The 26222-nt window shown below is 42.4% G+C and overlaps 2 protein-coding genes across 3 annotated transcripts in view; one reads left to right on the forward strand and one right to left on the reverse strand.

The window, feature by feature from the left end:
- Window positions 1-8115, forward strand: part of LOC129188225 (gastrula zinc finger protein XlCGF57.1-like) — a 27396-nt gene extending 19281 nt beyond the window's left edge. Inside the window, exon 2 of the mRNA XM_054788437.1 lies at window positions 5587-8115. Coding sequence (XP_054644412.1) covers window positions 5618-6985 — 1368 coding nt within the window. The 5' untranslated portion in view covers window positions 5587-5617 and the 3' untranslated portion in view covers window positions 6986-8115. The remainder of the gene's footprint in view (window positions 1-5586) is intronic.
- Window positions 6681-25071, reverse strand: LOC129188210 (uncharacterized). 2 transcript variants are annotated; one of them, XM_054788405.1, is made up of 13 exons: window positions 24922-25071; window positions 24561-24746; window positions 15246-15824; window positions 13274-13507; window positions 13110-13165; window positions 12184-12230; window positions 11539-11761; window positions 11425-11466; window positions 10939-10957; window positions 10770-10852; window positions 10099-10221; window positions 9726-9870; window positions 6681-9652 (listed from the first exon to the last, which is right to left on the reverse strand). In XM_054788405.1, the coding sequence occupies exons 1-13, from the start codon at window positions 24977-24979 to the stop codon at window positions 9597-9599; spliced, it is 1851 nt and encodes a 616-aa protein (XP_054644380.1). In that variant the 5' UTR covers window positions 24980-25071; the 3' UTR covers window positions 6681-9596. The 2 variants fall into 2 exon arrangements, with proteins under 2 accessions (XP_054644380.1, XP_054644381.1); XM_054788406.1 differs by lacking the exon at window positions 9726-9870.
- Between the last annotated feature and the right edge of the window lie 1151 nt (window positions 25072-26222).

The following is a 26222-nucleotide window of genomic DNA, read 5'->3' on the forward strand; positions in this document are numbered from 1 at the left end:
ACTCATTCAGGCTGTTCGTTCCCTCTATGACCGGTGTCAGTCTGGTTCGCATTATCGGCAATAAGTCAGACCCGTTTCTAGTGGGGGTTGGGCTCCGTCAGGGTTGCCCTTTTTCACCAATTTTGTTCATTATTTTTATGGACAGAATTTCTGGGCGCAGCCAGGGCGTTGAGGGGTTCCAGTGAGGTGGCTGCAGGATTGAGTCTCTGCTTTTTGCAGATGATCTGGTCCTGCTGGCTTCATCGAGCTGTGAAGGTCAACACTGGATCGGTTCGCAGCCAGGATGAGAGTCCGCATCTCCAAGTCTGAGTCCATGATTTTCGCCCGGAAAAGGGTGGAGCTCCATCTCCGGGTTGGGGATGAGATCCTGCCCCAAGTGGAGGAGTTTAGGATTTAGGAGTGAGGAAGGATGGAACGTGAATTGTTGCGGCGTCTGCAGTGATGCGGACTCTACATCGGTCTGTTGTGGTGAAGACACAGCTGAGCCGAAAGGCAAAGCTCTCAATTTGATCTAAGTTCCTACCCTCACTTACGGTCATGAGCTTTGGGTAGTAAGGACAACATGCGGGTACAAGTGGCCGAAATACAGTGGCTGGGCTCTCCCTTACAAAGAAGGTGAGAGGCACTGTCATCCGGGACAGACTCGGAATAGAACCGCTACTTCTCTGCATTGAGAGGAGCCAGATGAGGTCAGGACCTCCTTGGGGAGGTGTTCAGGGCAAGTCCGACCGGTAGAATGCCTCGGGGGGGGGGGGACCCAGGACACGTTGGAGAGACTCTCTCCCAACTGGCCTGGGAGCAATTCAGGATCCGCCGGGAGGAGCTGGATGGAGTGGCTGGTGAGAGGGAAGTCTGGGCTTCCCTGCTTAGGCTGCTGCTTCCGCTATGGATGGATGGATGGATGGATCTATATTTTTGTCACACAGATGCAACTTACACGACGTTAAAACGCTGTACTGCGCTCTCGAAAACTTGCATGAAAAAAAAAAACTGTTGTCTCTGACGGGCCTTGACAGCATGGCACTAAAGTGTAGTGTTATATTGTTTTACAAAGTCACAGCTTATGGTGTAAAGAAATGTAGTTTGCTTCGCCGTGTGGGTAATGGTAGGTTTTCAGACGTATGCTATCTTTTTAGCATGATTTAAATTTCAATTCCTTTTGGAGCTGTTAATACGTGTGTGTGTCATATGTACGTATACATATACACATACAGACCCTTTCCAAAAAATTAGAATGTCATGGAAAAGTTGTTTAATTTCCATAGTTCCATTCAAAAAGTTAAACTTTCATAGATTATAGATTCAGGGCCCACAATTTAAACGATTTCAAGTATTTATTTGTTTATTTTTACATAATTTGGGCTTCCAGCTCATTAAACCCACGAAAACAGGAATTCAAAAAATTAGAATACTGTGAAGAAATCAGCCCAAATTTTGCAGGGCATGAATGTTTTAAACTGAGTGTCACACACTAATCATCTACTAAACTCAAATCACCTGCACAGGCTTCCCCAGGTGTCATTAAATTGCTTCAGTTTGGTTCAATTGTCTCAGTTGGGTTCAATATGGGGAAGACTGCAGACATGACAACTGGCCAGAAGACCATCATTGATACCCTCCATAGGATGGGTAAGCCACAAAAGTTCGTAGCTAAGGAGGCTGGTTGTTCACAGAGTGCTGTGTCCAAGCATATCAATGGAAAGTCTAGAGGAAGGGCAAAATGTGGCAGGAGAAGATGCACCAGCAAAAGAGATGACCGTGGGCTTCAGCGGATTATCAAACAGGGAAGATTCAAGAATCTGGCAGAGATCCAGAAAGAGTGGAATGAGGCGGGAGTCACAGCTTCAAAAACCACCACATTCAGACGCACCCGGGAGATGGGCTACAACTGTCGGGTTCCTCGGGTCAAGCCACTTCTAAACCTGAGCCAACGTAAGAAGCGTCTCCACTGGGCCAAGGAGAAGAAGGACTGGACTGTTGGCCAGTGGTCCAAGGTCCTCTTTTCCGATGAAAGTAAAGTGTGCCTTTTCATTTGGGAATCAAGGTCCAAGGGTTTGGAGGAAGACGGGTGAGGAACAGAACCCAAGCTGCCTGAGGTCCAGTGTGAAATATCCACAGTCCGTCATGATTTGGGGTGCAATGTCCGGTGCAGGTGTTGGTAAACTCTGCTTTCTTAAATCCAAGGTCATCGCAACAGTCTACCAGAATGTTTTAGAGGACTTCATGACTCCTCCTGCTGAGGATCTGTATGGAGATGCAGATTTCATCTTCCAGCAGGACCTGGCCCCTGCCCATACCGCCAGAAGCGGTATGGGCATTGAAATAATGAAAACAATACAAAATTCAAAGAAATCTTCATTTCATGGGTATTTTATTGATGGATTCCCAAAAAACTGCCATGTTCAAAATTATTCATACCCTCGTCCATTGTCTTCCTTCAATAGTCAATAGCATAGCTTTTGTTCTTTATCACTGCTTCGAGACGATTCTTGTATGTCGCCACAAGCTTCCTGCATGTCTCTTGTGGGATGTTGGCCCATTCTTCCTTGGCAAAAGCCTCAAGCTGGGTCAGGTTGGTCAGTTTCCGAGCCATTACTTTGGTCTTGAGGTGATGCCACAAGTTTTCGATAGGATTTAGGTCAGGACTTTGACTTGGCCATTCCAGGACGTTGACATCATTGTCCTTGAACCATTTCTTCACTACCTTGGTGGTGTGTTTAGGGTCATTGTCTTGCTGGTACATCCAGTTGTGGCCAAGCTGGAGTTTCTCAGCAGATTGCTTCACATTTTTGTCAAGGACCCTGATGTATTGCTCCTTTTTCATGATTCTGCTTTCTTCGTCCAGACATATTGAGCATCCATATGGCCAAATAACTCCAACTTTGTCTCATCAGACCACAGAATAGTTGACCAAAAGCTGGGATCTTGCTTCGGATGACGTCTAGAACAGGCCAGGAGAGCTTCCAGATGTTTCTTCTCCTGCACCTCCTCGGTGCAGGACTTGCTCAATAGTGGACCGTGACACCTTTGTCCCTCCCTGGTGTCGTGTTTTAATTAGGGCCTTGGTTGTGGTCTGTGGGTTCTTGTTGACCTCTGGGCAGATTTTCCTGGTAAGTTTGGGCGACACCTTACGCTTCCTGCCACGCCTACTGAGGTTTTTAGCAGTGTTGAACCTCTTGTGCTTGTTGATGATGCTCTGAACGCTTGCCACAGGGTCATCATACTGCTTGGAAATGGCCTTGTAACCCTTTCCTTCGCTGTGGGCACATACAAGACCCTGATGGAGGTCCTTGCTGAGCTCCTTCTCCTTGACCATGATGACCAGAAATTGAGAATGACCTGAAGACTTTTCCACTATTTATACTCTTCTGTAAAGAAGTCTCATTTAGTTTTTAGATCAGTGTTTAACATTTGGCCAATAATATTAAGGTGTTTTTTGTTCCATTGTGACACATTGAAATAACCACATTTGGCACATTTTATTTGAAATATTGCCAGGGGTATGAATAATTTTGAACATGGCATTTTTTGGGAATCCCTCAATAAAAATACCCATGAAATAAAGACTTTCTTGAATTTTGTATTGTCATCCTTTCAATTGTTGTTCACATACACTGACACGCAAACTTGAAAAAATGCATTAATGTGTGTGTGTGTGTGTGTGTGTCCGTCTGTCCGATATTGGCATTTTTGGCGATAACCGATATGCCGATATTGTCCAACTCTCAATTTTCAATACCGATATCAGCTTATGCCGAAGTGTAACATGACAGATCTCCTGTGGTTGTGAAGCTATTGGATGGAGCGTTCACAATTAGCTTCTCAACGTGTCTGTAAACAACATTTTAAAACATCTAAGAAATATTTGCCAGCTTAGGCTGTGACATTTGTTTTAAAAGTCAACAGAGTAGCCATTTACATTTACATTAATAATCAAAAAGTCAGAGGCCGCACGGTGGCCGAGTGGTAAGCATGTTGGCCACACAGTCAGATTGGGAAGACCTGGTTTCGAACCTCTGCTTGGGCATCTTTGTGTGGTGTTTGCATGTTCTCCCTGTGCGTGGGTACTCCAGGTACCTACGGGTACTCCGGTTCCAAATACATGCATGTTAGGTTACTCGGTGACTAAATTGTCCATAGGTATGAATGTGAGCGTGAATGGCTGTTTGCCCTGCAATTGGCTGGCGACCAGTCCATGGTGTACCGCGCCTCTCGCCCAAAGTCAGCTGGGATAGGCTCCACATACCCCCGCGACCCGAATGATACGTGGCATTGAAAATGTCCAGGTCAAAAAGTCCAGTGAAGAAAATTAAGTGTCATAATTTTCATGTAGGCCTAGCCTTCTTCGTGCAGCAGCCAAGGTGAGACCATTACTCACATAGGGGTGGCAATAAGTTAATACCGAAAATGTCTAGATAGCCACCACGTAGCTCCACCACTGTGCAGCAGCATGCATGCACACTACAAATTGCATGTACACAGTAATTCCGGGCCAAAATTAACATGTTATCAGATTTTCATGAAATTTCATCTGCAGGTAGATATTAACGTGAATTTATATCCTACAAACATACACATTTATATCCTACATCTTGCATCCCTTTTTATCTTGTCCTGAAGCGCCCATCCATGAGTTTGAAAGGCTTTAAAGTTGGACGTAACATTCACAGCCGTCGTATGACTAGAGGTGGTCCAACAGTGTAAATCTAATGCGAAATTAAAGAGTAAAAGTAGCCTACCTAACAAACATGCAAACAAATGAAAAGAGGGCCAATATCTTGTGGGGAAAAAAACATTTTCACGGATGTCCACAAGGACTCTCCTAAATGAATGAGCATACACAGCGTCAGATTTTATTGTCCCTTACTTCCGGGAATTATTACATTCCTACTGAGGATAGGCGGCATATCTAGAAAATGGATGGATGGAAGGAGCAAGCTAATTAGCTAATAGCCACCCATGTTTATTTACACACTTGAAGCGGTTTGATGAGGGCATCTTTTGCGTGCGGTCAAATATTTTTTGCACAACTGCGGGAAATCTAATCTCTCTTGGAGAGTAATAAAGTGTGTGTCTGTCTGTGTGTCTATTCAAGCACATTTGTACGTGCCATACGAGCAACGCCTGGTATCGGTGTGATTCCCTGTCTACCCATTGATATCGAGTCGGCCACGCCGGAGCTAAGATAAAGGCTTACGAGGAAGGGTAGATTCAAGCCTTCGGTACCTTCTATTATGGGAGGCGTGAATTCACTACCGAGCAATAACGTCAAGACCTTCAAATTTAACAGCTAAGAGCTAGCGTCCCAGAGGCTAATGTGAGGAGCTAGCCGACTTCAGTACAGTCAGAGCGGCCAGGAACACAAGTGCCTGTGGAAAGCACAAAGTAGGTGGGCTTACACTCCTGCAGGGCGTGGATGGGACACACAAATATTTCAAATTAACTTCTGACACCAGTTTCGCTGACAGATGAAAATCTCAAGAGCTCATTAAAACTAAACAGTAAAAATTAGTTTTGTTTTTTTTTGTTTGTATTTTTTACAGTGCACAGTAAGCTTCCATAATAATTTCTGTTTGTGTCCTGCAGACATCCAGCAGCTGATTGGTCATCAAGAAGAATGTCCCCTCGGCCAAAGGGTGGGAGCTCCACTTTGGAGCAGGGGGAGCTACAGCCTATTAAAGAGGAAGAGAAGCCAGAGCCCACCCACATTAAAGAAGAAGAGGCGGAGCCACAGCCACACTATGTTAAAGTGGAAGAGGAGGAGCCACAGCCCATCCACATTAAAGAGGAAGAGGTGGACCCACAGCCCCCCTATGTTAAAGAGGAAGAGGAGGAACTCTCCATCACTCAGGAAGGAGAGCATCTTCTAGGGCCAGAGGAGGCTACTCTCGCCAAGTTGCCACTGACTGGTGTCTCTGTGAAGACCGAAGACCATGAAGGCAAACCACCTGATTCCTCACAGCTTCTTCATCGTCCAAGTGAGGAGATGAGAGAGGCGGAGCCTTCATGCAGCAGCTCACTGCAACACATGACAACAGAAGCTGATGGAGACCACTGTGGAGGATCACAAGCAGACAACCTCTTAGCTCCACTGTCAGATAGTGACGACATAACGTCACACTCTCCTGAAGATGAAGACAGCGACTACAACCAAGAATCTCTGAGCAGCGATACAGACTGTGAAGATGATATGACGACTCTCACTGGCAACAAACACGCTGACAGCTCTAAAAAGACCAGTAAACATTTTAACTGCTCAGTTGGTGATAAAAGATTTTCTCGTAAGAGTCATTTGGCTCAACACATGAGAACACACACGGGAGAAAAAAGTTTTAGTTGCTCAGACTGTGGTAAACTCTTCACTCAAAAGTCAGACATGCAAAGACACATGAGAACACACACAGGAGAAAAACCTTTTAGTTGCTCATACTGTGGTAAACGCTTCACTCAAAAGACTAGCATGCATTTACACATGAGAACGCACACAGGAGAAAAACCTTTCAGTTGCTCAGACTGTGGTAAATGCTTCACTCGAAAGACAGTCATGCAAAGACACATGAGAACGCACACAGGAGAAAAACCTTTTAGTTGCTCAGACTGTGGTAAACGCTTCACTCAAAAGACACACATGAAATCCCACATGAGAACACACACAGGAGAAAAACCTTTTAGTTGCTCAGACTGCGGTAAATACTTCCATCGGAAGTCAAGCATGGATGCACACATGAGAACGCACACAGGAGAAAAACCTTTTAGTTGCTCGGACTGTGGTAAACACTTTAATCGGAAGACAAGCATGAAAGCACACATGAGAATACACACAGGAGAAAAACCATTTAGTTGCTCAAAATGTGGTGACACATTTTCCTGGAAGTCCTCTTTGAGAAAACACATGCAGAGTGACTGTTTGACTCGCCTGACTTCCATGCAGTCGCTCAGTTACCATTGTGTTGTAATATCCTTTGCACGTGTCTTTGTTCAATAAATACATCTTATTTGCCACACAGTCAGGAGATCTGGACGATCAGGGTTTGAATCTGTTGAGCATCTCTGTGTGGAGTTGGGATGTTCTCCCCATGCGTGCGTAGGTTTTCTCCGGGCACTCCGGTTTCTATCCAAAAGCATGCACGGTAATTTACTAATCTAAATTGTCGATAGGTATGCATGTCAGTGTGAATGATTGTTTGTGTCTCCGTGCCCTGCGATTGACTGGCGACCAGTTCAGGGTGTACCCTGTCTCTTCCCCGAAAGTCTGCTGTGATAGGCTCCAGCGTACTCCCACGACACCAGTGGGGATAAGCGGCATAGAAGATGGAGTTCTTATGATTCACTCATTGGGGTACGGACCGCTTTCAGGAGGCCTTTGAAGGATGAGTGTGATTTTGCTCAAACGATTGTTAGTAATAAAAGGGAATCATATCATTTTACTGATATTGTTGGGAACATTTCATCAATATGTATTACAAGTGTATTGATGCAAGTATTTTTTATTTTCCAAAATTTCAAGTATTCTGATTATAATTGTGATAAAGAAAGTACAGGAAAAACTATTACATTTTACTGAAACATTTAATGAAAAAATACATTATCAGTGTCAATATCTGCGATACTGGCTCTGTCCTGATTGGGTATCACATTCATTGTTTGATGCTGTATTTTATTGTGAACATTGAATGCAACACCTAATAAAGTATGGGTTTCTAGTGTATCTGTTCCAGCCTAAATTGTATGTCTGCTTTGCTGTAGTTTTCACTACTAGTTTCTGTCGGTAGAGGGCACTCTACCGGGCGTAACCGGAAGGAAGCAACAGTATTGGCCCATTGTGGAGGGAAATGTTTTTTTGCTCGATTGTATAGATTTTAACAAGTTTGAGCACTGGGATTGTAATCAATGAGATTTTAATGCATTGTCAATAAAACTAAGTCAAGTATATGTCTGGAGGTCTGTGATTGACTTTACAGCATCCCAATAAGCAGTGACGTGCTGTGAGGTTCAATGGCTGGTGATGCACTCGCTCCTTTTGAGACCATGTAAAAAAAACTAAAAAAACAGTAAATTTTACAGGTTTAAATATGAAAAAAGGATGTGGCATTTACTATAACCAGATGCACAATATCTTTTTCAAACCGATACCATAAATCTTAATCTACTTTTTAAATGTAGATTTGCGGTAGCTGTAGTTTGTGTACACCCGTAGGTCAGGACTGCAACAAATTAGGATTTGACCAACTGTACCTGTTGATTTGCCTTCATCAAATATGCCATCGCTGCTCCCACATCACTACTATCAGGAGAACCAGAGTATCGAGAGAAGGGAGTGCAGGCAAAAGTGATGACTGAGTGATTTTATTAAGTAACACATACTAGATTTTACAATAACTGTTTGCTTTGATGTAATTGTTGAGTGCCTTAGAATAAGTACAGTACAGATATAACAAATCAATGTAATAATTTATTGATTTATAGAAATGCTTTATTAGCTGAGTAGATCAACTGTGTCAAAGGTTAGTGAGTGGTCACAGTGTAAGGCAATATTTTGGGTACAAAACCAAATTTTTGCAAATTAATGTTTATGGGTTTGCCTTGACAGTTCTGGTGCAGTTTTGAGTAAATAAAACCCCAAATTGTGAACAATGTAACGATTGAGCAAATTGTTCTCAAGGTTCTCCCCAGCCTGACTTGGCTGCCTGTGGTGCAGTCTGTGCCAGGGGTGCATTTCTGCTGTTATTTTCCAACTATTTCAACTTTCAACCTAGTTTCCAAAATTACATAAGAATTTCAACTCAGATGCTATTAAAATGACATCATGTAACATCGCAAAATTGCAGTTTCTTGTGCTGTGATTGTTTTTTTAGCTCGATATTTTGACTTTATTCTCAGAAAATTAGCTGGTGTTTTCCATTTCTGATGTTGGGTTTTTTGTCATTTTATAACTTTCCAACTTTGTCAATTTTCCTCTTCCCATAATACTTTCCCTAATTTTCCCAAAATTATATTTAAAAAAAACATTTTCAACTTAATGCTACTAAAATGACATTTGAGGCTGTAAAATTGCTTCTTTTTTGTAAGAATGCGATATCTGGGAATTTTGACTTTATGCTCATAAAATGAACTGTTTTTTTTCTATTTCTGCTGTTTGTTTTCTGTCAGCTTTCTCCTTGTTAATTTTCTTCTCATAACTTTGAAAAATTACATTTTCTCCTTGAATTTCAAAAAAACTTTTATTCTTGTAAAATTACACGATGATTTTTTAATTTTTTGTTGTTTTGAGAAAATGGTGGTCCATCGTTGGGTAGCAGCTTGTTATTTACTTTGTGCATCATTTTAGCTGCTGGAAAATAGATCAGTGAAGTTCAATGGTAATACAAAGTATGTTGGTTCAAAATATGTTAACTAAAAATGTTTGTTTTTTTCTCCTGAACTGAATGCTGTTTGCAAATAGTTTGTAAATTGGTGTTTTGTCTCCAGTCTTGCAGACTGCTTGGGATAATGTGCACTCTATGATTACAGTATGATTCATTCAAACAATTGAACAGCAGAGTGATGATCTTTCAGCACTGACGTCTTTGAAGATCGCACAGCGGAGACCACCCCCATCACTTCTGACAAATGAACGGGCGTTTCTCACTGCATGTCAGATCATTGAGTCCATCTGTGAAGGAAAGTTACAAGATGAAGAGTTGCTAAGATCATCGTAAATCCTGAATGCATTTCTGCAATCTTACTGAGATACAGGGCTATCTCTATGCAATCTTGGCTACCATCCGCGTTATTAGGTTGGCCGTTTGACCATCCCACATCCTTTGCAGCCTTCTCTTTATAATTCTTCACTTCAAACTTGGAACCATCCGTCCATTTCCACCCACCATTCTGAGAAATGAAAGGATTAGTTCAGACTATGTAATTAGCATCCAATAGAGCAATGCTGACCTTTTATTCAGGTGAGAGCTACTTTTACAATATGACAATGGCATCGTCAGATCATTTCAACCCAAACTAGCTTGTTTTACTACAACATTAACGTACATGTTGGTATACACAATTTTGTATTAAAAAAACAGGACGTCTTAATGAACCTGTGATTATTAAATCACCCACCTCATTACCAGCCTTGTAGCCCCCAACCCAAATGTCTTGTTCATTAGCCAATCCCTTCAAGAAGTCGTACATGGTTTGGTTGTGAACTGAGGCCAAGTGTCCGCTCATGGCGACGCAGTTTGCCTGAAAAAGCAATAGACGGCATAATATTGTCATGAACTGTGGCTGTAGGTAACCTCCTGGTGAAGGTTTTTATGAACTCCACAAGATGGCAGTAGCTGCATTTTAAGTAGCATCCAGCAGCTTTAGCCAACTCTACATGCGCTTTTCAGTGCAAGTTGTGTTGCATTTGGCGCAGTGTTGTGTACCAGTCACTCGTTAGAGACATTAACGCCGACTGAGCAGGTCTTCCCAATGTTTTCACATCTCACAAGAAACAGCTTGTATTTGTAGTACACTAATGCAATTTAATACTAAGATTTCAATTTGCCTTTCAATTTTTCATTTTTATATTAATGTAGTGCTGCTTTTTCCCATTCAAAGTTTGCAGTAATGCTTTTTCTTCATGGGTACGTTGCATATTGAAATAATATGTGTGTGCGTGCGTGCGTGTCGATGTACAAAAGTCAGTGTTAAAGGGCCAAATATTTTTGCAGTTTTTAGAAAGATGACTGTTGTTGTGGGCGAGAAACAAGCAAGGACATTTGAAGGACTAAGAAGGGTTGGCATACCTCAGCATCATTCCAGTTCTTTTTGTCGCTAACGAAGAGGAAACATCTATTGGCATGTTTACGCCATGTCAGAGGGCAAATGCCTGGGAGAATAAAAGATTTATTAAGAAAAAGCACAAAACAAAAAGAGCATTATGTCAACTGTAAACAAATTGATTGACGTGCTGACCTGCGTTGAGCAGACGAGCCTGTGAAGGTAACAAACAATTATTATTCAACTTAAGCTATTCTTTTGTTTTCTCCTTGTTTTTTATTTCTTTTCAGTCTGTCCCTAAATACGGTCAGTAATAGTTGAGATATGTAGAAGGGGTACTGCTCCTTTTTGGACATGCTCAGTTGTGCTTTGTTGTTTTCCAACTACTCCAACTTCCTTGTAAATTTTCTCGTATTTTTGACGTTATTCTCATAATAATTTTGAGTTATTTTCAGCAACACAATTTTCCAAAAATGACAACTTTATTCATTGCTTTAGTTCATAAGAGTTACATTTGTTGGCAGTACACTGCTAGAGCTATTCATTAGGTGAGTGAACCTTTAGTACCTTTAGTTGTAGCAGGCATTCAAATGGATCAAGAAACTCAACAAGGCTGCTCTAATCATTTTTTCCATGACTCTAAGTCATTCTAATATTGATGTGTTGCATGTGTGTTTTTACCTCAACATCCGCAGCGAACTTCTTTATACGGTCTATCAGCATCTGTACGAGTACATTATGCAGGTAATATTGTAGTACTTACTATGTAAATAAAGTATCCATTTGCGTTTTTACCCCAATAGTCACTGGTTCTGCACTGTCCAAGGCGGTCAAAGGCTCTGGCAGATTCTGCAGGTTAGGTGGTTGCGATGGCATGAATATGAAGATGAAGAGTCCAATCATCAAGGTCAAGAGGATGGCAGCCACCAGGAGGATAAAGGCCTTTGGAGGCTTCTTGCCCAGTATGTCTTCTTTGCCCTGCATGTTGCCAGTTCTTGTATGATGGAGCCTGCCTGTACTTGGGAAGATGGAAGAGGATGCTTGATCAAGTCAACTCTACTAGCTTTTAGTGTCTATTTAGTTCCAGGAGCCTGTCAGGTTAGCTTGTTGAACATTTCTTAATATTTAGTTAAAAATCCGCTTCTTGTTCATTTTTCTATTTGCAATTTAAACGCACGGTGGTCTAGTGGTTAGCATGTTGGCCAACACAGTAACAGTCTGGAGATCGGGAAGACCGGCGTCCGATTCTCCCTTGGGCATTTCTGTGTGGTTTGCATGTTCCCCCCGTGCGTGCGTGGGTTTTCTCCGGGTACTCCGGCTTCCTCCCACATTCCAAAAACATGCATGCTAGGTTAATTGGAGACTCTAAATTGTCCATACGTATGAATGTGAGTGTGAATGGTTGGAAAAGGTATAGAAGCAATAATAGTTCTTACTTACCAGTTGGCTCTCAGGTCTTGTATGTTTACAACCGCTTGCAGCTTCTCCTATAAGTGCAACGATAGCTCCTTTATAGCAACATGTCATATGACGAACATGTCATCAAGTGGATAAAAGCGATGTGTCAAAGTCGTTGTCATATAACTTAGGGAACATCATTTCATGACGTTTCTTCTTATAACAGACTATTACTAAATACGACAGTGTAGATGACATACCTGGTGTGTAATAAACATGTCATTCTTTATATCAAACATTAGAAACATGTCATCAAAGTGATAATAGACGAGTAAAAAGACGCCCAGCGGCCCCCAGTTTAGTTGCGTTTGAGACCCCAGCCGTTGTTTTTCATCACTTTAAAATCATTTGGAAAAAAAAAGTTATCCAGCATACAACCCACGCCCCCAATGTGGGTTGGGACCGTGGCATTTTACAAGAAAAAAACAGCAAAAAATTGAATAAATCAGCAGTAATTTTACAAGAATAAAGTTTGGTTTTATTTATTACATATCCTTTCTGCTATTTCCAAATAGCATTATTTTTGTTATGTTCTGTGCGCTGCTCTGTCGCCCTCTCTCTGCTTTATGTTGCAGCGCACCTCCTAATTGACACACCTGCAGCCCATCAGGAGCACCTCTCTTAAGCAGCAAGCTCCTGCATGGTCGCTGCCAGATTGTTGCCAATTAGCCGTCAACACAGGCGCTCCTCAGCAGTGTTTCTGACCCGTTGCTTCCCTCAGCATTCCGCTCCAGCCTAGCGCTGTGTTTTTCCTGCGTGCCACTTGCAGCGTGTTTGTCTTTCCGTTCCTGCGTGTTGGGTATTTAGCAATGCTGTACTACTTAGCTTGGACTCTAGCCTTGCCAATCTACCACTCCTTTTCCGTAGCTCTTTCTGTTCTTGATAGTATTTCCCCCCCTGTCCCTCACCTTGTCTGCTTCCATGACGACCGCCACTGTGGCAGCGACGGCGCCACCAAAGATGTCTGTTGGGAGCAAAAAGCACAACTGGAGTAACAAAACATGAAGAGGAAATCCGTTGTCATGGTGACATGGATCAACAATGGTGACAGTTGGACTTGTCTCCAACGTGCCTTCATCTCTGGCGTTGGTCAGGATGCTTCTTCTCTCCGACTTGGTGACGATGTCCTCTACGCCAAACAGCTCAAACACACATCTGTACTTGTCCTCAGCGTCCGTCGGCATCTGGAATGTTGCGTCGTGGTTGGAGAGAAGCTCTCCGTGCTCCACATCCTTGTGGAGCTGCTCGACGTCTGTCCTCCAAAAACAGGCCGGCTCTGTCGGGGTAGAAACCCGTTGCGAAGCAGCTGGCCGGAGAGGAGGACGTGGCTATATATAGGGGGCGTACTAACATGGTTACAAAGGTGAAAGTACATCTGTTCTCATTAGGACCTTCCTCCCATTGTCCACATACTTCAAGTAAGGACAAATCTCAGTGTAGTAAAAATTTAAGTAGTCTAGATCAGTGGTCCGCAACCCCAGGACCGCACAGAAAGAAAAAATAATTTCCATTATTTCATTTTTTGTTTTGTTTTGAAAAGTGGCCGGATTATCTGTTAATTCCGTCTCACTTGACGCATGTCCATTGTGCATGTGCTAACTTTATCTCATGCGCACAGAGACTACCGGGTGGCGGCCTGGAGGTTGGGGACCACTGCTGTACTTTCTCACAGAATTTTTCAATAAATTTGACTATTTAACTGTCATTTCTTTATCATGATTATAATCAGAATAAAATACCTGAAGAAAACCTTTGGAAAACAAAATATTTGTATCAATACACTTTTTAGCGACCATTTCATTAATATGAAATAGAACAAAATAATGTATGTGTAATGTAATATGTTTATTACATAACTGCTGACGCAAAATCAAATCAACACTGCAAAATAAGGAAAGCAAAAACTACTATTTTGCGCTCACTCAAATCCTTCAAAGGCCTCCTGAAAATGGTCTGTACCCCAATGAGGCAATCATAACAACTCAAGCTAGTAAAAGGAATCAAATCACTACTTTCCAGACCAAATCTGGAAGTATTCCAACAGGAAGTGACCATTAGTTACAGTGATGACAGCATACAGTCAAATGAAACCACTGCAGTCACCATGTCTTTCTTTTGCACATCAATAAGATGTATTTATTGAACAGACCCGTGCAAAGAATATTACAACACAGCGCCTGCATGGAAGTCAGGCGAGGCAAAGAGTAGACCACCAGTGACTCCATGTGTCTTTTCAAATTGTACTTCAAAGAAAATATGTCATCACAATTTCAGCAAGCAAGTTTTTTCTCCTGTGTGTGTTCTCATGTGTAATTGCATGTTTTTCTTTTCAGTGAAGTGTTTGCCACAGTCTGAGCAACTAAAAGGTTTTTCACCTGTATGTGTTTTCATGTGTCTTTGCATGTTTTTCTTTTCAGTGAAGCATTTACCGCACTCTGAGCAACTAAAAGGTTTTTCTCCTGTGTGTGTTCTCATGTGTCTTTGCATAGTTGTCTTTTCAGTGAAGCATTTGCCACAGTCTGAGCAACTAAAAGGTTTTTCTCCTGTGTGCGTTCTCATGTGGGAGTTCATGTTTGTCTTGAAAGCAAAGCTTTTACCACAGTCTGAGCAACTAAAAGGCGTTCTTCCTGTGTGTGTTCTCATGTGTCTTTGCATATTTGTCTTCAAAGTGAAGCTTGTGCCACAGTACGAGCAACTAAAAGGTTTTCCTCCTATGTGCGTTCTCATGTGTCTTTGCATGGTTGTCTTTTGAGTGAAGCGCTTACCACAGTCTGAGCAACTAAAAGGTTTTTCTCCTGTGTGTGTCCTCATGTGTCTTTGCATGTTTCTCTTTAAAGTGAAGCTTGTACCACAGTCTGAGCAACTATACGGTTTTTCTCCTGTGTGTGTTCTCATGTGTCTTTGCATGGTTGTTCTTTGAGTGAAGCGTTTACCACAGTCTGAGCAACTAAATGTTTTTTCTCCTGTGTGTGTTCTCATGTGTTGAGCCAAATGACTCTTACGAGAAAATCTTTTATCACAAACTGAGAAGTTTAAACATTTACCTGTCCTTTTCTTCAAGTGTTTGTTGCCAGTGTGAGTCATCATATCATCTTCACAGTCTGTATCGTTGCTCAGAGATTCTTGGTTGTAGTCGCTGTCTTCATCTTCAGGAGAGTGTGACGTTATGTCGTCACTATCTGACAGTGGAGCTAAGAGGTTGTCTGCTTGTGATCCTCCACAGTGGTCTCCATCAGCTTCTGTTGTCATGTGTTGCAGTGAGCTGCTGCATGAAGGCTCCGCCTCTCTCATCTCCTCATTTGGACGATGATGAAGCTGTGAGGACTCAGGTGGTTTGTCTTCATGGTCGTCGGTCTTCACAGAGATACCAGTCAGTGGCAACCTAGCGAGATTAGCCTCCTCTGGCCCTAGAAAATGCTCTCCTTCCTGAGTGATGGAGAGTTCTTCCTCTTCCTCTTTAACACAGGGGACCTGTGGCTTCCACTCTTCCTCTTCAACATAGGGGGGCTGTAGATCCTCCTCTTCCTCTTTAATTGGATGTAGCACTGCCCACACCAAAGTGGAGCTCCCACCCTGTGGCTGAGGGGGACATGCTTCTTGATGACCAATCAGCTGCTGGATGTCTGCAGGACACAAACAGGAATTATTGTGGTAGCTTATTGTGCACTGTAACATTTTTACTGTGTAGTTTTTAATGATGGGCTCTTGAGATTTTCATGTCCGTTTCTGTCAGCGAAACTGGTGTCTGGAGCAATGACAGGACAAGATTTCAATCTACATTTGTATGCATTAACAGCTCCATATGAACTGACAATTTAAATCAAGCTAAAATATAGCACACATCTGAAAATCTACTTGCCTAACACTAGTTTCTTTAAAAGTAGCACAATGACATTTTAGCGTGTTATTATGCTATGAGAGGATGCATTCAAAGACACCACGTCATTTTAGTTGAATTCACATGTTTTGAGTGCATTTTCTGGGAATTTCAAAGCATACTTAGATGCAGAAAATTGTACTTCCACGTGAAGAGTTGCAACATGAGTGATAAGAAAATCCACGTATTGTTTTTCCTTTGTATTTCTGTTTATTTAGACCACACATGCACGCATAATAAAGACGTTGTCGGGATGTTCGGAGTGTCCCTGAACACATCTCGTGACAATGATGAAGTGTGAGAGATATTTGTGAGACATTTGGTGTTGGAATTGCAACGCTGTTGATGTGTTCAGGTCAGAATAACGTTTTAAAATACCCTAACCAAAAACAGTGGATGAACTGTGATGTAAGGGCGAAGCTACGTGCTCGTTCGACTGCATTTGTCATGGGCACAGCTGACGACGACAAAAAGGCCAGATATGACCTGAGGAGGTCCATACGAGAGGCCAAAAGACAGTACAGACAGAAGCTGGAGGGCTACTATTCCACCTCAGACCCTCGGCGCATGTGGGCGGGGCTCCAGTACATCACAGACTATCGACAGCAGAGTAGCGTAGCCACGTCCAGCCAAACCACACTTCCAGATGAGCTGAATGAGTTCTATGCCCGCTTTGACACCCAAAATCCTGATGAGCTCTCTGCTGGGTGGCTGGACTTGGGGAGCACACAGGACTCACCTCTCATGGTGACATCAGCTGATGTGCGCAGGGTTCTGAACAAAACAAACCCACGAAAAGCAGCAGGGCCAGACAACATCTCAGGACGTGCACTTCGGGTTTGCTCATCAGAGCTAGCTGATGTGCTTGCTGACATATTTAACCTGTCGCTTGCACAAGCATCTGTACCGACCTGCTTTAAGTCCACCACCATAGTGCCCGTACCCAAGAAGAGCAACGTGACCTGCTTGAATGACTATCGCCCTATAGGACTCACTCCTATTGTTATGAAGTGCTTTGAAAGAATAGTCATGACCCACATCAAAAAGAGCATCCCGGCAACTGTGGACCCTCTACAGTTTGCATACCGCCAGAACCAGTCCACAGATGATGCAGTCAACACTGCCATCCACACAGCCCTTTCTCACCTACAGGGCCAGGACACATATGTCAGAATGCTATTTATAGACTGTAGCTCTGATTTTAACACAGTCAGCCCCCACAAACTCACAAATAAGATCTTCACACTTGGCTTGTCACCCTCCCTCTGTGACTGGGTGTTTAACTTTCTAACAGGCAGGCCCCAGTCAGTCAGAGTCCACAATCGCACATCCAGCTCAAGAATTGTGAGCACTGGAACCCCACAGGGGTGTGTGCCGAGTCCGCTCCTCTACTCGCTCTTCACCTACGATTGCGTGGCCTCCCAGAACAACACCAGCATCATTACATGTGCGGATGACACTACAGTCATCGGACTGATCACTGGTGGTGTTGAAACATCATACAGAAGAGAGGTGGCGGACCTCATAGCTTGGTGTCGTGATAACAATCTCCTTCTCAATACAGATAAGACTAAAGAGATGATCATTGACCCAAGAACAAGGGAAAAGGAGCCACATAGTCCCCTGTTTATTGATGAAACTGAGGTGGAGACGGTGGAAACCTTCAAGTTCCTTGGCACACACATCAGCGAGGACCTCACCTGGTCTCACAACACCCAACAAATTATGAAGAAGTCCCAAAGGAGACTGTACTTCCTGAGAAGACTGAGGAAATTTGGCATGTCCACCACAATCCTGAGTTGCTTCTACAGATGCACTATGGAAAGTGTCCTTACCGCCTCCATCACTGTTTGGTACGGTAACTGTACAACACGTGATAGGAAGGCACTCCAGCGGGTGATCAAGACCTCACAGAACATTGTTGGGGCAGCCCTCCCCTCACTGCAAGACATTTATACATCTAGAGTCCTACGAAGAACACACAACCTCATCAAGGACAGCACACATCCACAACACTCATTATTCACACTCCTACCGTCAGGCAGACGCTACAGGAGTTTGAAGTCCAGGACCACAAGACTGGAAAACAGTTTTTACCCACAGGCCATCAGGCTTCTCAACGAAGCACTCACTCACACACGCCGCACGCAACACACGCACACACACTCATAGAACTTTTATTTATTTACTTATTTATTTATTCATTTATTTGTATTATTTATCTGTATTAATGTCTCTTCTGTTGTTGTTGCTTAATTTATTGGTATTTATGTTTCTTATGTTCTTATTCTTTCTTGTGTTTTCTTTCTTTTCTTGGGAGAATGAACAGAATAAAGATTTCATTGCATAGTATAACTGCCTGTTTTACTATGCATATGACAATAAAACTCTTGAATCTTGAATCTTAAAGAGCGTCAGACTACGTGTGACTCTGCGACTACTTGCATCAGTCTGTCATCATAATGGAGAGGCGTGGCTTGCCATGATGTGTGTGCGTTAATTAGGCTAAAAATGCGTAAAAATAAGTTACCGCCGTTAATGCGCTGCCCTAATTTTTTTCTTTTTTCTCTCTCTCCCTCTATATCTAACGCGAACTAACGTGAATCTAGTCCAATGATTGCGTTGGTGTGAAGCTCTGAAGTCGGAGAACATACTCCAACTTTTGCGGGAGTTGGTGAGAGATATTTTAAATCTTGCGGAGTGTGGAAGCGGGATCTGCTGTCCCGGGGCACGTAGCAGTGAAGACAGAGGAAGTTTTTGAAGTGTGTGTCGTCCATGAACCCTGGTGGAGAAGTGCTGGGGTACCTCCTCTAAATTTTCAGCCACTCTCCGTTCAATATATTGGTCACAAAGTGTGGAACTTCAGGAAACGAGTGAGACCATCTCAAAGTGGTCAAAATTAGACTGGCATGCTGCAGTCGCTACAGGGACGGGGCAGTGGGTATAATATTGGACCTGATGTAAATATTGATTCTTGTGAAATGTCAGCCCATCCAGTTAAGATTAATGTTTTGTTAATCTGGATGTAGGGGTATTTTATTTTACATTTCATTTGTATTTTTTTGTTTCTTCCCCGAAGGATTGTCACCTTATTGTGGTCAGGGGTTTTGCGTGCTCCAGTGACCCTCAGAGCTATACCAGCACGTAGTCTTCGGGTGGGACACCCAAGTTGGCCAGGTCTCAAGGATGACAAAGTGCAATCCACTTTTCCAGGTTGAGGGCTAGACACACAGCTAACAACCCATATCGTGAATAAAACACGATAAAAAACACGATAAAAAAAAATGTGCTGGCGCATGATGTGTATGCTTAATGCCCCCTTCACATTCCTGACTGCCCCCACACATGTGCATGCCTAGAACAAGCCCTGACCACAAACCTCAACCTGGATGACTTTATCTTTCAGGAGGAAATCCATAATGGGGTCAGTGTTGCAAACTCTGTTGATCAGATCGCTCATGTGTCTCTATTTAAACATTTTTACTGTGTGTGAATATAGAGAGTATTTTGTCATAATTCCTGCTCACTATTGGGGGGGACACACTGAATGGATCGTCACTGATGGATGGTCTAAAAAGTGGGCCCCATGACTTCCCAATGAAATGACAGAATATTTGGATGGACAAATGTGTGTTTGTGTTGTGTTATTGGCCAGGGGTGCCTTATAAAAGGGTCAGGACAATTCCAAGGTGCCTTGCCTCCCAGGAGGCCCAAAAATTACTAGGGATGAGCCGGATACTCGTCTACAATGAGTATCCGTTACGGACAATGCATTTTTTGCAGAGTACGAGTCTGAAACGAGTACGGTTCGTCATTATCCGTAATCGTGACGATGGAAAGTCCTCATTATGTATTCACTCTTCACGCTCTGTGATTGGCCAGTCACACACAGCAACCGCCCCTCCCTAGACAAATCCACAAATGCACAGCAACATAACATCTCAGCTATCAGCAGTGCACTAAACACATTGAAATGGCATGCTAACTATATCATGAATTGGTGGCAATGCTGACAAGGCTAACTTAGCTCAGCAGTTAGTGACCAGCTCGGCGGCTGGATCCGTCAGGCACACAACGCACACAATATCATGGTGCAAACAGCGTCTCGCATTGAATTAATCTCAAATGTGATTCTCATGTTACTCACTTTTAGGTACGCACACTGTTAGTTGATCATCAAAAGCAAGGCCCATGTTGGAGCAACAACTCTCAAAGCTCCAAGGTTGCCATGGTGCATTCATGTGCCCATCGTAATTGATAGCTATGTACGTTTAATCATATGTTTCATAATCATATGCATTAGGGCCAGACATACACGCATAATAAGGACGTTAATGTGTCCGTGAAAGCATCTCACGGTCTGTCTAGTGGCAACGAGGAAGTGTCGTTGCCATGTCGAATGGACTAAAGACGTTTATTTAGTTTGTTTAAAGTTGGAAATACATTTATGTTGTTTGAACTCATTGCTGTAGATGTGCTCAGGTCGGAATAAAGTTATAAACGAGGGTCAGACTCTGTGGGAAGCTACACTGTGCCACTGTCTGTCATCATAACAGAGAGCAGTGGCTTGCCATGATGCGTATGCGTTAAATACGCAAGAAAAAATTACACAGTACACATATAGCTGAATAATACACAATAAAAATAGCAACTACTGATCAATCGGTGTCAATTTCATACTAAAAATAATGTAGCAATTTAAGCCCCACACATTTCTGATTTAACCACACCCACTTCCGGTCTATACCCCGCCCATTCCGAGTACAGATACGGATACAGAGGCAACGTGATTTTTTTCTCCCCATGGGACCCAAAATTCCTGGTTGCACCCCGCTACTGGCTACATGATATGAAAAAAGGAACCATAAAATCACCTTCATTTAGACAAAAACATTTTATACTTCCTTTTAGAACATACAGTATAGCGCTCGTCTTCTTTAAGGAGTCTTTGGATGTGGGAGCACATTGGTGGAGAAAGGCTGGTCATCTCGTCTGATGAATTCATTTACACTAGGTCCCCAACTTACGAACATCCGACTTGCGAACATTCGCGGATACGAACACAAGCCGACTGGTCTAGGTTTTATTTTATTTTGCCTTCTAGTCGCTCCATCAGTACACTAAGTCCCCGACTAACGAACATCCGACGTGTGAACATTCGGAGATACGAACACAAGCCGACTGGTCTATTTTTTCTTGTGTTTTGCCTTATAAGTCCATGTTTATACTGCTACATGCTTGACCAGCAGAGGGCACTGTGACACTGCTAATGGGACCAACAAATACAGGAAGATGAGGAAGAGGAGAGAGGAAGGCTAAGAGTTGTATGATACAACCAGGACAGAGCGTGTGATTAACGTTTATGAAGAGTTAATAGGCCTGCTTAATTCTACACCACCCACAGAACACTACCTCTTTTAGAAGAGTCTAACGAAGACCATTTGTCCTTTTTTCAATATCTCCTCCTCCTCCACCACCACGACGACGTATGCTCGACCACTCTTCTTCAAAGGTAAATAACATTTATCATTACGTATTATTATATTATTTTTATTATTGTTTTTTTCATTAATTATCCTGGTTTAATATTACTACTGCATCCAAACTCATATTTACATACATACACATAAACTGTATATGTATACACGTACATGTAGTACCTATATCATTGGTAATATTACCTTTTCCCCTACTTAAGAACAATTCAACTTAAGAACGGTCGCCTGGAACCAATTGTGTTCGTTAGTTGGGGACTTAGTGTATTTACACTGCTACTGTACATGCTTGACCAATAGAGGGCACTGTGACACTGCTAATGGGACCAACAAACGCTGGTGAGAGAAAGCTAAATGGAAAGCTACGTTGCAGCTGTATGATACAACCCGGACAGAGCGTGTGAATACAGTTTATGAAGAGTTAATAGGCCTGCTTAATTCTACACCACCCACAGAACACTACCTCTTTTAGAAGAGTCTAACCACGAAGACGACGACGATTTGTCCTTTTTCAATAACTCCTCCTCCACTACGACGACGTATGCTCGGCCACTCCTCTTCAAACGTAAATAACATTTATCATTACGTATTATTATATCATTTTTATTATTATTTTTTTCATTAATTATCCTGGTTTAATATTACTACTGCATCCAAACTCATATTTACAGTACATACATACACATGTACTGTATATGTATACACGTACATGTAGTACCTATATCATTGGTAATATTACCTTTCCCCTACTTAAGAACAATTCAACTTAAGAACGATCGTCTGGAACCAATTGTGTTCATTAGTTGGGGACTTAGTGTATTGTTTGGGTTATTAGCTCAGCCTTCTGACTGTCACACACACACAAACGGGTGAGTGTTGGCCACATGGCTGCGTTAGCTGCCATTTGACTGATGATCACACCGTCAGCCTCAAAAACACACAGTACTCCGTCAAGTGTTTGTTCTTCAAATGCTGTATTAAACCTTTTTAACGTGCTACCCCCACAAAATAGTTTTGGTGGCATGTGTTAGCGGTTAAATTCCACACGGTAGACATGAATGTTTTCGTTTTGAAGGAATATGGAAGAATGACGCTAGCAAAGACGTTAGTGAGGGCAAGACACTACACTGCTTAATGGAATTTTGCCAGTCATCCAGAATCCTGATGTGAAACATACGCACACGTCATTCCCTTCTGTGGGTTCTAAAGAGAGAAAAACAGCTTGCCAGCAGGAGCTAACATTGTACACTAAGTCCCCTACTAACGAACATCCGACGTGCGAACACTCGTAGATACGAACACAAGCCGACTGGTCTATTTTTTCATGTGTTTTGCCTTATAAGCCCATAATTATTTATATTTAAGTCCATATTTCACAAGCTTGACCAGTAGAGGGCACTGTGACACTGCTAATGGGACCAACAGGCAATTAAGACCAGTGGGAGGAGACTGAAGAAAAGCTAAATTTTAGCTGTACATGCAACCCAGCACAGCTTGTGATTAAAGTTTATGAAGAGTTAATAGGCCTGCTTAATTCTACACCACCCACGGAACACTACCTCTTTTAGAAGAGTCTAACGACAACAATTTGTCCTTTTTTCAATATCTCCTCCTCCACCACCACCACCACCGACATGTGCTCGACCACTCCTCTTCAAAGGTAAATAACATATATCATTACGTATTATTATATTATTTTTATTATTGTTTTTTCATTAATTATCCTTGTTTAATATTACTACTACATCCAACACACATATACACATATACTGTATATGTATACACGTACATGTAGTACCTATATCATTGGTAATATTACCTTTTCCCCTACTTAAGAACAATTCGACTTAAGAACGGTCATCTGGAACCAATTGTGTTCATTAGCTGGGGACTTAGTGTACGTCATGGCACACACCTACTTCGACTATAAAACTCTCTTTAAAAAAAAAGAATAAAAAACAACATACTATAGATGCTGTGACCATGCAGTAACGGGTACATCCATGAAAATATTTCAGACTTACAGTGTATTGCTGTATTTTGACTATCTTAAACTTCTTTCCTGGGTACACTGATTTCATATAGCCCATTGACAGGAACGTTACTTCCAGCAACAACAGCAGCGTGTCAAGCGTGTCTGTTTGCAACTACTTATCATGGCAGACTTCGTGAGAGCTGCCGACTACGACCATTTTTCAGCAAATGAGGATCCAGAACCTTATCTTTTTTAGCCAAAATGTACGGAGGATGACCTACACTACAGGTTTTAGAATCTGAGCCCATAAGAAGAGAGAGTGAAACTCCGTAGCAGAAGGAGGGGAGGCCTTGCCAAGTCATGCCGACAGAAATGTGTTTCTGCTGGCATACAGTGTTACCATGGATGGAAAGGCTTCATGTGGATGACGAGGAGGTCATTGCATCACTGCAAACAAAGAATTGTTAGCACTAACAAACCCCGCAGGGACAAACTTTTTTTTTCACCTATCCAAAACAAGCTGTAAAAGACCGATACATGGAGCACATCACACATGATATCACAACACAGTCCATCTGGCCATGAAGAAACAAAACTTGGAATGTGGGCTCATACTTTATGAATATTATTTTACAAATTAGTGTCCGATCGCATTGTTTTGGAGTGGGCCTGTTACATCTCCGCAGTGGCATGAGGCGCTGCATCTCTACGATAGAAAAACAGTTCTTCGTGTTACCTGCTACAATAACAATGTCACTGTAGCTTGGTTTATATACAGACAATTTATGTAAATAGAACATTGTTGGCATTTTTTCAGGTATTTTTAGGGCTTTATCGTCGAAATAAGTGTGTCCCGTTATGTGCACTGTTAGCTCCCACATGCTAGCTGCTTTTTCTCTCTTTAGAACACGCAGAAAAGAGAAAGACATCTGACACAAAGATTGTGGATGATGGGCAAAATAAAAAAATGCAGTTTTCCTTTAATTGGTGGGTTAGTGAACATTAAACATACCTTCAATGTTTAGTACAACTTGAGTCTTGCAAACAGCTTCCAGTTGTTGTCGTAGTCGCTCGTTCTCCTCTCCTGTTGGAGAAAGTTCCTCCTCGTACAAAGTTATGTGTAGTCTCTTGTTATCTGCAGCTTCCACCTCCGTGTGTCCGAGATGTGCCCGTTCATCCATTTCATAAGCCGGTCTCCCTGAAAAAAACACACTCCCATTATTACATTCATTCTTGATCTTACAAATCACTCAAAGTGATGACAAAACACAGTACTTTACTTTGTTTGGTGCCCTCACTAGCTTGGCTAACGATAGCGGCCTACTAAATGCTAGGCGTGAAAGAGCAAAACATATGCTTTGATTCATACTTACCAGTGTGAAAATGCCGCGAACGATTGTGACAGTTAATAACACAACACGTTTGCAGCATGTTTTTCACTTATTATAACAAAACAATAAAAACCACGAGGGCAGAGTCGAGCATACAGCTGGCGTCAACAAACCTTCCAGTTTCCCCCTCAAGCCCACAATGCAATGCGTGCACGTCTTCTTCGTCTTCTTCGTCTTCTTCGTCTCCTTCGTCTCCTTCGTCTCCTTCGTCTCCTTCCTCTTCTTCCTCTTCATCTTCTTTTGGTTTCATAGCGGGTTGCAACCGTGATTTTAAAGGTGCATACCGCCACTTACTATACTATAGTTAGTATGTAACATGGGCCATGTATCTTATTTTATTTTAATGACAGGAAACTACTAATAGCTTCTACTACTAAAACCAATAATAATATTAATAATAACACTGTAGTAAGATATTATAATAATTATCCATATTCTATTATGCAATCCTGTGTCCTTCAAATATTCTATCACCAGCCTCTGTATATCTCTAACCCCCTCCCCACCTGTTCCTAAAATACCGTCAATGCTCCATTCCCTTCGTACCTTAGTAATCCTTTTCCTTAGCTTTACAAGTTCTTCCCTGTATCTCTTGCAGTGTAGTAATATGTGTTCCACGTTCTCCAGATTTTTGCACTCCATACATACTTGCCATGTACATTTCCCTATCAAAAACATTGTGTCATTTAACCCGGTGTGATTGAACCTCATCCTTTTCTGTTTTTCCTCTTCACCCCTTGTGCACTGATAGATTTTTGTACTCTATAATATTTCCTTCCGCTACTACCATCATCCCACCTGCTTTGCCATTTCTCCATCATTTGTTTTTGATTATTGCCTTTACTTCACCTTTACCAGCAGGTACATTTATAATATTCCTTCTAATTCCATCTATCAATTTTCTATACCGCTTCTCCTCATTAGGGTCACGGGGGCATGCTGGAGCCTATCAGGAGGGGTACACCCTGGACTGGTCGCCATCCAATCGCAGGGCACATACAGACAAACAATCATTCACACTCACATTCATACCTATGGACAATTTAGAGTCGCCAATTAACCTCACCTGCATGTTTTTGGAAATGTGGGAGGAAGCCGGAGTACCCGGAGAGAACATACAAACTCGATTCTCCCTTGGGCATTTCTGCCCACGGTGGCCTAGTGGTTAGCATGTTGGCCATGTAGGCCAGGAACAGCCTGGAGATCGGGAAAGCCTGGGTTCGATTCTCCCTTGAGCATTTCTGCCCAGGTCTTCCCGATCTCCAGGCTGTTCCTGGCTAACA

The sequence above is a fragment of the Dunckerocampus dactyliophorus genome, chromosome 9 (assembly GCF_027744805.1).
Source record: "Dunckerocampus dactyliophorus isolate RoL2022-P2 chromosome 9, RoL_Ddac_1.1, whole genome shotgun sequence".
NCBI lineage: Eukaryota > Metazoa > Chordata > Actinopteri > Syngnathiformes > Syngnathidae > Dunckerocampus > Dunckerocampus dactyliophorus.

What these genes read in the sequence shown, in the direction of transcription:
- LOC129188210 (XM_054788405.1), bottom strand. Translation starts at nt 24,979, where the DNA reads ATGCTGCAAACGTGTTGTGTTATTAACTGTCACAATCGTTCGCGGCAT. An exon ending in AGTTGTACTAAACATTGAAG is followed by an intron (nt 15,825 to 24,560) that starts GTATGTTTAATG and finishes TGTGTCCTGCAG; the next exon opens with ACATCCAGCAGCTGATTGGT. An exon ending in AGAACTGGAATGATGCTGAG is followed by an intron (nt 10,222 to 10,769) that starts GTATGCCAACCC and finishes TTGCTTTTTCAG; the next exon opens with GCAAACTGCGTCGCCATGAG.